Source organism: Mugil cephalus, chromosome 22 (genome assembly GCF_022458985.1).
Source record: "Mugil cephalus isolate CIBA_MC_2020 chromosome 22, CIBA_Mcephalus_1.1, whole genome shotgun sequence".
Taxonomy (NCBI): Eukaryota; Metazoa; Chordata; class Actinopteri; order Mugiliformes; family Mugilidae; genus Mugil; species Mugil cephalus.
In genome coordinates, this window is record NC_061791.1 from 16,691,671 (window position 1) to 16,703,421 (window position 11,751).

Consider the following 11,751-nt stretch of genomic DNA (forward strand, 5'->3'; position numbering starts at 1 on the left):
GTTAAGGCCATTAAAAGCCATTCCAACATTTCCAATGAATTTCACCAGAATACTTCCATTGTAGCTGGGGAGATCATGCAGTAACACTTGTACACAGCTGAACATGAGATGACAACATTTCTTATTATTTCCTAATTGATCACATCAGCTCTCTTCCATATTTAAATAAAATCTGAAGCTAACATCAAGCTACATTAAATGTTTACACTTTACAATCTAAAGTAAATCCAAAAGTTATTTAATAATCACACAATGTGACTGACTGAGAATGTGACAAGATCATAACAGTTAAGATGGATAAAGAATTGTCCTCTAAAACTTGTCCTCCTGAGTGAACTTACACTGACCTCCTTCTTATATGGGAGCTGTGGGTGAAAGCATGATTCACATTTGGCTTCCACTGTGAGTATAGAGCAGTGTTTCTCAATTCCGGTCCTCAGGAGCCACTGCCCTGCATGTTTTCAATGTTTCCCTCCTCCAACACACCTGATTCAAATGCATGGCTCCTTATCAGGCCACTGCAGAGCCTGATGACGAACTGATCATTTGAGTCAGGTGTGGTGGAGGATGGAAACATCAAAGGAGGAAGAAGAAATACTGGTATAGAGTGAGCGGAGAGGACACAACAGATTCTGCAATAGAATGGCCCTCAGAAGTGGGAGATTACCCACTATGTTCCTGTTGCCAGAGGTTGCGACATTATTGTCATCATAACAAACCAGAATGGAATATGTGTAGTGTGAGTGATGTCGATGTTTTCACAATGGTGTCATTGATACCGATATGAAAACACCAATATCACTCCAAAGCACCGGACAAATGACTTTGGAGGCCAAAGGGGAATCCACCTGGAAGCAAACCAGCACTGTGGTCCTATGAACCAGGTCTTCAAAGCACTTCTCATGGCACTCTCCCTCTGGGTCCTAACAGGCACAGACATCCATCCATCTTGATGCCAAAGACCTCACGTCCCCAAAGACATACGGCACCGCCGACCTGGACCTCCTTCTCCGCATTTCCTCCTCCTCCTCCTCCTCTTCCAGCCTGGCAGAGCCTGGCACAGCACCTCTGAAATGACCAGACAACCGATCTCCAAACAGTTTGTGACAGGACTCCAACTAGGTGCATAAATTCACTAACTGCTGTGTTTTCTTCACAGTGAAGTGCAGTAAGAGAAGGGGCCCGTGTTTTTATCTTCTTGAAAAAAGACTGCATACATGGCTTTGAATACACAGACACACACAAACACACACCTCATAATATCCTGCTAAGCTCAATAACACAAGCACAAAACCAAGTCAAATAAAAAATATTTATGCATAGGCCTGTAACGGGGAAATGGCTGATTTTAGTGTTGAACACTAAAAATGACACATTTGGCCATTTTTCTCTTAAATGAAATGCTAATATTCCAGAAGGAAATATTTTGTTGTGCCACGGCTGAGAGATCAAAAAAATTTAGTTATAATGGAAGTCAATGGAAGTTAATTTTAACCCTCAAGGTCACAAGAGGGTTGTCAATTTTAAATCTAATGCTACACAAAAACTAATGATTCAATCAATAAAATATTTTAGATAATCTTGATCATAACCAATCTGAGCTCATTTTTCATGTTTTTTTTTTTTTTTGTTTGTTTCACACCCTGGTTTGCCAGCTGTTTCAGCTGGTGCCCTCTAGGAGGCGATAAGATGCTTCAGAGCACAGACAAACAGACTGAAAAACAGCTTCCTTCCTAGAGCCATCACCACCCTGACCTCTCACACACAACAATCCTAAATCCGCCAACATAGGATTGTAAAACAGACTTCTAGCTACATCTGATGTTGCAATTCGGTTTGATCTGTATCTAACCTTGTGCAATATACGTTTTACATTTATACCTGTTATATATTTAAATTTTATAGCTGCTGCTATAAAATATATATTTTTATAACTTTGTATATTTTCAGTATTTCTCAGTATTTAATATTTTAACCCTCTCTAGTAAATAATATCTTTTTCCCATAATTTGTATATACTTGTGTTTTTGTAAATTAAGCATGTATTGATCCTTGTCTGGAAACATGAGCAGCTACATGATCAACTTTTGTATATGTGAAAGAGTCATCATTGACGTAGGCCCTGTTAAGATCTGCACCAGCTTCTGTTCTTTCACTTTACAGTCACGCAAGCTCAGCTCTCAGAAACAGGCATTGTCTCAGTAGCGTGTATTACAGATTTTGTGAAGTTATTCACTGAACTGAATAGAAGGACATATTTTGCCTTCCCAGAAAAATAAATGTACAACAAATCTTAACATTTAATAAAAGGCATTAGGTGTATGATGCAAGCAACCCCACCCTGAATTTGCATCCACAAGGACTAGAATTACATCATAGGCCTTTGAAATCACATGACCGAAAATGAAACCAGAAGGATGATGAGTATATATTTATCAGGTCTCACTCACTGTACATCAGTGTACATCAACAGACTTAGAGATCAACAGCTTCATGGCAGGAGTCCTAAGGTAGGCTACGCTAAGTTTGTGTATGTACTTCGTTACATTAGAAATCCGTATTCTTGATGAAGTGATATACTAATTTAAAGTGATAAAATGGAACTTGGTGTATGGTCCTAACAATCTGATTTTTACATTTTAAGTTTATATTTCCTGTTGAGTAAATATGGTGTGTATCTCCTTTGGATTAAGAGAAACTAGAACATTCCACTGAGATGTGGTTTTCTTTAAGGTAATACATTTAATACTTCATATTATATGTAAGAAAGTGTTTGGTGTTCCCAGATGGCTTACAAGTCTTATTTGGCAACAGGAAGATCCCCCTCCCCCAAAACCTTCTCCTTGTAAGATGCTTCCGTACACATATTGTAGAGGACAAAATGCAAAATACAATTTAATTTTTGACATGAAATGTGATTTAAACTATGTGATCTACACTTCTCAGTCTTAGCTACTGAATGGAGGAAAATACCGTGGAGGTACGTGTTAAGTATGTTGTTTGTTTTAAACTGTAGTAAATAATTTTATGAAACTTCCTTTAGTTGTGTTACTTTGTTTTTCTCTGCTTGTCAGTAACACATGGTGTCACAAGTACATCAAGCATGTGCATTTGAAACATACATTTTTAGACTTTAAGTTCATACTAGAACCTAATTTAATCTTCTAATTTAACAGTCAGAGAGAGACAAATCTTCAGTGGGTGAGAGACTATCAGCCTCATAAAGACGTCCAACATCTCAGAATTCTGCTTCATGGACCACCAGGTGCTGGAAAGTCCAGCTTCATCAACTCTGTGGACAGTGTCCTAAAAGGCAGAACTGCAGCCCAAGCTTTGGCGGAATCAAGCTCTACTAGCAGCTTCACAAAAAAAGTATGACTTTCTTTTTGATTGGTAATACCGATGCATTAATATTTCAGTATCATGCACAAACGTCTGTTTTCTTTTGTGGTACCTGAAATAGTGGCATATAAATTATTGCTTGTGTGACATTATCAGTCAACCATCCTGAACTTCCGCTGGCCACAATGTGTGCATGTTCTGTTGTTATGACTTCAGCTTATTGGGGAAGTGATACAAACAGCAGTAACACTTTCAAAAGCTGTGGACAATTTTACATGCAACAAATGTTCAATACAAATAGCTAAATGAGTGACTGATTTATTCTGGAGAATATTTTGAACAGTATTTCCCAGAGTGTCGTTGCAATAACAATCATTACATTTGTTTCAAGCAAGCACATTTGTCCACTCCTATGTTGCTAGGGTATTATACTGTAAACCTGAAAATAGTCCTCATGGTTTGTTTTAAACAGTTAAAAATATGTGCAATTAATTAGAGAAATTGTCCGATTGATGGCGATTAAATATTGAATCCATTGACAGCCCTTATGAAAGCATGTTTGTAGGATGCATACTTAAGTACTGTCTGGCAAACTTAATACTAAAGTATTAATACTAATGTCTAAAGCAGACATTTTGCACCACAATTGTTCTTCCACCAAGACTAGTAACATGGGAGGGATGAAACAGGCTGAACTGCTTTCTTCCTGGTTTCTGTTTGGTGGAAGCCAGCCAAAGAGCTGCAAGGTGTAAGAAATTCTTCATCAAACAGTACTGTTCCTATAGTTCCAACATTTCATTAAGTCAAGTGGACCTGAAAAATAAGTCTCAGCTGTGACAATTCTGGCATGATGTGGTGGAGCATCATCATCCATGAAGAGAAAGTTGGGGGTGTGCATCTTGGTGTCAGTGGAGACGGTTGTCTGGCATTCAAGCCAAAGCTGTGGAGTCGATTGCACATGGTTTGTCAGGAAACCCTAGTACCCCTCACATCTCGTAAACAGGACTGCAGCTGTGTGGCAGTTGCATAACGATGTCTGAGTGCTGTCACTCGTGGGGCTCCACTGCTGGGTCTGTCACCAACTCTGCCAGTAGTTCTGTGTGTTGATGCAAGTCTGCTGATGACACTTTGAGACACACCATCTTACTTATTCTGATTGCTCTTTGTTCTTAACACTGTTACACTCTGGGTTGGAGCTGCTGTAACGAAAAGTAATTTTCCCCTGGGATCAACAAAGTAATTCTGATTCTGATTCTGACCAAGTTCACAAGCAACATCTGATTGCCTGCCACAGACACAAAGGCACGCTATGGCCAGGTGGCGCTGCTCGTTCGTTAAGTGACGTTGTGTGTTCATGGCTGTTTGAATGATGAACTTGGAATGACTTACTGACAATATCAGCTTTTTATACACACAGAATGTTGAAACTGATGACACATTGAAAAGGGTTGTCTTTTATTTTTTTGGTATTTGCCCCAATATGTAAGGCACAGTGTGCACAGTGAGATCATTACCTGGAAAACACAAAATGAGGTGTGTCTATCACCCCAATACAATTGCCTCCCTATTCCAAAAATCTCTGAAGTGATCTCTGAAGTGAAACAAATAAAGTAAGTATGAAATCCACTGAGTCTCTCAGAATATCCCTAACTTATTGTGAGTAGTGTAATTTGTATATGCTTTTCTACTAATTTACATTCTGCAGCAAACTCTTTTGCATTTGGTTTAACACAGAAAGTTCCACAGTAACTTGAAACAGGCTTCTGTGTATTGATTCGCATTTAATCAAACATGTTACCACATTTTACACAGGCATGTGGGTACAGGCATGAAGGCACTATACTGTAACAGTAAATATTTAAAGATCATTTCTATTTAACTTTACAGTTACACAAACTCTACCTCTAGGAACATATTCTGGCATCACGAGACATCATCAAGGTCGTAACACTTGTGGATTTCACCACAGGGTGCGTATCGAATGATACAGAGAAAAAAAAATTGCTCTTCACAACCAATCAGAGCTATTTTGTTATAAGCCAACTAAACTATGGTGCTCAGATGATGTGTATGACTATGTTGATGTTATATCCTACTAAGGTTTGAATGGTGCAACAGAATGGTGGATTTAACCCTTATACCCTCCTCAAATTTACTTTCTTTATGCATTTATATTTTTTGCCATGAAAGTATCCAGTGGGTGCAAAATGCATCACAAGTGTATAGATGACATGTGAGAGGAAAAGACACTGGATTTTAAAAATATGGCTAAAGAGAAGAGTTCCTGCAGAAATACAAGCCACAAGCTGTAGCAGCCAAAATGATCACCAAATGAAAAAAAGAAAGAAAAGCTGATTTAAAAAAAAAAAATGTACAAAAATGCCTGAGGAGGGCATAAGAGTTTAACAGAACTCCGGGATTTTAAGGAGGAGCAACTCACAAACTGTTTAATGCTATAGGTATGTCATACCATTGTCAGAATATCTCTATTTTGTTGTTTTCTTTTTAACAGTACAGAACTTATAAACTGCAGAAAGATCAACCGGGAACATTTTACCCTTTTGTCTTCACTGACACCATGGGTCTTGAGAGGAGCACTAATGGAGGAGTTAGAGTGGAAGATGTCAAACTGGCCATGATGGGACACGTGAAAGAAGGTTACAAGGTACAATAACTACAGGCCCTATCAAACATTCAACACAGTGTGGACCACTTAGTAATCAACTGCAATAAAATATATATATTTTTTAAAAGTTCATATATAAAATGACATAATATTTATACTTATATACTTACATATATGATATACACATCTATTTTTTTCCAGTTCAATCCCAGCTCTCCCTTGACTGAGACTGATACCGACTACAACCATTACCCAACTCTAGATGACAAGGTTCATGTTCTGGTTTGTGTTGTTCCTGCCAACACTCTGGACATGATGGATGATGTGTCTGTATCAAAGATAAGGGACATCAGAGTAGTAGCCAGTGACATAGGTGAGAGAACATGTAGTTTCTAAAGAGCTGTAATTGTTTCTCAGTCTCTCATTTCAGATAGCAGGAAAACACTAACATTAACTGTCAGCTGTGGTTTCCACTCTGTCCTCTCAGGGATTCCCCAGATTGCTCTTCTTACCAAAATCGATGAAGCCTATCCTGAGGTGAAGGGAAATATAAGGAATGTCTATAAGAGCAACAAGCTGAAGAAACAGGTATATTTCATCTGGTTATTTGTCGAGATCAGTGTAATGTCAACATGTTATATCATCTCAAAACTACATCTACACACATAACATCTGTTGTAATTATTTAAGTTATTTAAAATAGAAATGTTATTCCACAGATGGAAGAAGTGAGTGTGTCACTGGGTATTCCACTGAACTGCATCTTTCCAGTGAAGAACTACCACTCAGAAATCGATACAGATGCCAACATGGATTCACTGATACTGAGTGTAATGAGGAAAATCATTGACTTTGGAGAAGACTACCTGAATGACATTTAACCAGAACTATTGTTAGAATGCAACGCGTTCAAAGACGATTCAAGTTTACGATGAAGCATTAAAAATTTGAGATGTACTATACAAGTACATCAGTGTAATAAGTTACTTTTTAGGTAGTGATTGTAATAAATAAGTAATAAAACAAAATTAATCTGCACATAATTTGAGTGAAGTTTGAATAATTTAGCAACAGATCTAAAAAGTACATGTAGTCGTACGTCACATTTTTGTGCATATATGGTATTGTTGTGGCACAAATTACTGAGACATATAGTATGTGATACTGTTCAGTTCTGATTTGATTCTGATGTGTGGGCTACCAGAACTTACAGGGCATAAATGGTGTTTATTTATTCCTTCTTTTTGCTAGCTATTGTTGTTTAAGCACACATGTCCATATTTATATATTGCATTTCCATGCTGAATTTGATGACAACTTCTAGATAATGTAGTGTAATGTTCAGGGCCCCTCTTACAGACATTTAAAGGCATGCAGAATTCTGTTTCTGGGGCATCTTCACTATTACAATGCCTCACAATGCCTTCTATCACCATGATGACAGACTTGTGCTTGCTGTTGTATCATTAGTAGACATTAAATTTTTATGAAGGTTTTTCGAACCATCTGAGTGGATGGTAAATGGTTTTCAAAAATTTAAACAAGGATGATAGAGAGCAGGCCAAGTACAACACAGACTAAACACTTTACAAAATGTGATTGTCAGATGTAAGGCTGGGTTGTTGTAAAATGAGTGTGCTGAGCTCAGTGGGAGTCATAAGTTCTCCAGGAGATCAGTTTGATAAAAGGTCAGTCTGCAATAATAAACAGGGAAACTGAGTCAGGTGTCATGATGTCTGTTTGATGTCTGTCTGTATCATATTTTGTGTTTCCTGTTTTATTAAGTTATTTTGTTAAGATTTCCTGTCTGTGGTGTTTCCTCACAGGTCAGTGATTGCTCATTGGTTTCTCCCCATGTGATTGCCTTGATCTGTCTCACCTGTGTCTTGTCGTCTCTCAGCTCTGTGTGTATATATAGCCTTCCCTTTGTTCCTTGTTGTATTGTGCTATGTTCATGTCTTCCTGCTTTTTTGTTTCCATGTCAACTTTTCCTCCACTTCATGTCTCTGTTCCTGAGCAGGCTGCCATTCCTGTTGTCCACTTCTTTGTCCAGCATTTGGGTTCTCACCTCTACAAATCCCTGACAGTCAGGAAAGAAAGATGATTTCAGGGATCAGAGAGAAGTAACAATGGGCAGAGACAGAGAGTGCAGAAGTAGAGGAACGCACAAAAATACAATTAAGTATTATTCACTCTACCCGTAGTCTACTGTGTGCCTTTCGTCCTGACTGCCAGATAGTATGAATTCATAGAACCATCGTTACATTAATAACTTGTTTTATTGCCATTGCCTCCATCAATGTGCTTGCTGTAAGCTACGCTGTTTCTGTCGATTTAGCTCATTGTCCCAGCGCAGCTAGTTAGTACCCGACGGAGACCGGCCCTTCTGTTGTAGTTGGAAGTAGAAAAGGTAGTGCATTTTGTTGAACTTGCTGTCCCGTGGGCAGACAGAGTTTAGGAGGCTAATGAGCAGAGGTGGAAAGTAACAAATTTCACATATTACTGTAATTGAGTAATTTGTGTGTACTACTTTTCAAAGTCAGTACTTTTACTTGGTTGTGCCTTTTTGATGTATTGTACTTCCCTACGTTTTAAATGAGAGACGCCTGGATCCTTCCAGTGGCATTGACACCCTGTGACTTCTGGATATGACGCACAGTGACACCTCCCTTGCTTTCATTGGCACTTACTGACACCCTGTGACTACATGTCAATAGTTATGACACCTTGTGACCACTAGGGTAAATCCTGACGCTGAAGGCCCTGTGCAATGACTGCCACTCTTTCGAGAGACGCTGTCGCTCTTGAAGTTCATCAAGTGCATCTTTATTCATTGTGCTGGATTTAAATTAGAGTCACTTAAATTAAAAAGCAACCGCAAGACCCTGTTCTGTCTGCAAGTTTATATTCAATACCGACGAACACTGCTATTGTATTATTTTTGGCAATATCGAATTCTAATGCACATAATTGTGACAAACATTTGCAGTAATGACCATCAACTCCTGTTTCATTTTTGAAATCCTAAATAAGAAGCCATTTACATATTTGTGGCAATATGACACCTGAGCCACTCTGTTAACTGTCACAGGTTAAGCTTATATTAATATGTGAACAAATACATCACATTGTTCCACCTCCGTGGAACTCAGGGTGCACACATTACCTCCATTCTGTTTTGTTTGCTCAAAACCACATCATGGATAATGGACAATTATGATCCTCTATTTATGTATTCATTATTTTCATAATTACACAATATGTACACAGAACACCTCAGCCACCATGGTCTTCAACGCAAGCCTCCACCCTGTAGCCCTGGTTAGTGAATTCTTGACAAAACACTTCAAAATAAGTTTTGAATTTAAACGTAAACATCTGTTGTGCTGGTGTGATCTCGTCACCATCCTACACATCCTCATTGTCAAGATCTCGTGGCCTGAAGCTGGTCCTCACTTCGTGGAGAGTGACTGTTCCCTTGATGGCATTGTTCCTGCACCACCTAGCTGCCAACAACGTGTGCTTCAGCTTCCTTGTAATTTCCCCCCCCCCATCTGCTTTGTAATTTTTTCATCTGCCTGTATTTAAAGAAATGCAGCATTAGTAAAAACAAATGAAAATTTGCTCAGAGCTCTTTATACAATTATGAAGCCTGTGCTAACCAAATAGTATGTATCGATAGTGTTTATAAAGTGAAAAACAAGGACTTTACAATTCTTTTTTCTTTCTTGCTACTGTGACTACACCTTGATCAAAAATTCATGGAACTACCTTTTGGATGTTAGTTTCACTACTATCTTCAGTTACAGTGTTGTTGGCTTTCTTGTCCACTTGAAATTCAACAGGTCACATCATGTTATTTTGCACATAATAAATTAAATTAATCTGAAATATTTAAACACTTATCACACTTGACATTAAGGTTAACTAGCCATTTGTACTACATAACTAACAGACACACACACTACATGTAACAAACATATTCAGTTTCTCCAAAGAAAGTGGATCACATGTTAGATCTGTTAAAAACCAATTTCATGTTTTGTGTTTACCTTTTGGCTTTTCCATGCAACATCAGTAATGCTTCTGCTCCATGTCACCAGATACCAAGGCAGGAGGGCAGGGCTATAAATACACACGAAGGCTCAGGGATGACAAGACACAGGTGAAACTCATGAGGGCAATCAAACCAGGAAAAAAACAATTAACAATCAAGGGACACACAAGGAACACAGACAGGAAATACAGAACTCAACAAAATAAAACAGGAAACACAACATGACGCAGACAAAACCACAAGGAAGCACGACAAATAGGAAACTAGGAAACTTGACAAAATAAAACAGGAAACTTCAAACATGAGCACAAAATAAAAGACAGACACAGAACCTTGACAATGTCGTGCAGTCTGTTCACCACTTCTGCAGTCTGAAATGTTACACAAAAAATACACAAACTAACCTGAATAAACAAATAACCCAATATTTTGGATTACAGTTGTTTGTACAAGGTGCATTTAAATGATTGTTATGTAAAAGTTTAATACAATGTTATATTGTAGTTAGTACTTTGTGGTTAGTGGGAGGTAACATGGTGTAGGTAAAATCTGTTTGACAGAACCTCTCCATTTCTCAGTTTTCCTTCTAGATCCTGTAATGGTATCATAGTGAAAATTATAAATTTTATTTTTGCTATTCAGTGTGACTAGTATTTTTAATACTTTCAAATGAATTTGAACAAGACAAATATGAAGAGTTGCTCTTGAATGTGCAGTAGTTATAAGTATTTATTGTTTTGATATAATGAAAACTACTACAACTGATAACCATTATGCTCCATTATTCATTACTCACAATTCTAAAATTGTTGACATATGAAACCATCCTGACGTTAATTTTGTGTAGTTTTTCCTTTCTCAGAAGGTTTCCACCCGGGACTCGTAGCTTCTCCATCTGCTTCCCTAGAGTGCAAAAACCTCCAGTCGCCCACAAATGACCCAGAGTCAGTCGACATCCCTCTTGTGGAAGTCAAGGAAGGTTTCATGATCGGCCCATTCTGTCACCCTCCGTTTCCTACCTTCTGCATCAACCCGTTGGCATCGCTACCAGAATAGACCTGTCAGTAACACAGTAGCACCATCGTCAACAGCCTGATTGATCCTAAGCAAAGATTTCTCTCTTCACTACGCCACCATTAACCACGCCATAGCCCTGATCAAACCATCCGGAAGAGGGTCCTGGCTCTCAGAATTGGACTTTACGAGTGCTTTCAAAGTCCTCCCACTACACCCAGACTTCTGGCGTTTCATTGGCATTCGGTGGTGTGGTACTTATTATTTTGTTGTTAGACTCACCTTCTACTGTCAAAAGTACTTTGCTGGATCTTGTCTGACACTCACAAACTTCCGTTTCTCATCCACCTCATGGATGACTTCCTCGTCATAAATCTCCCTTCATCACCACCAGCATGGCAAAGAAGTGCAAATACCGCTCCATGCGCAATAACGCATGGCGCAATGAGTACCGATGTCAAATAAAAATGACTGAACGAAATCCATCCGTCTGTCCTTCTTTTTAAGTGGGCGATGGCAGCGTCGTAAAGTCTGTCCTTTGACTTGAGCTCCAAAAGAAGTCCTTTCTCTATGGACACCAGTGCCAAAGCTCCCAGGCGATCATCAAACACTGAGTTGAATGTGGCGAGGAGAAAGCAGAATTCGAAGCCCGTCAGCAGTGCGATGTATCCATCAGCGCCGTGCACAGCATCATTATCAAAATCATTGTGGT

At 38.7% G+C, this 11,751-nt stretch overlaps 1 protein-coding gene across 1 annotated transcript; it reads left to right on the plus strand.

The window, feature by feature from the left end:
• The first annotated feature begins 672 nt into the window (after nucleotides 1-672).
• LOC125000419 (interferon-induced protein 44-like) lies at nucleotides 673-7,372 on the plus strand. Its single transcript, XM_047575969.1, has 9 exons — nucleotides 673-690; nucleotides 931-1,057; nucleotides 2,717-2,845; nucleotides 2,947-2,980; nucleotides 3,177-3,372; nucleotides 5,855-6,007; nucleotides 6,170-6,341; nucleotides 6,456-6,556; nucleotides 6,688-7,372. Exons 1-9 carry the CDS (start codon nucleotides 673-675, stop codon nucleotides 6,847-6,849), a joined length of 1,092 nt encoding a protein of 363 aa, XP_047431925.1. The 3' UTR covers nucleotides 6,850-7,372.
• Nucleotides 7,373-11,751: the final 4,379 nt, after the last annotated feature.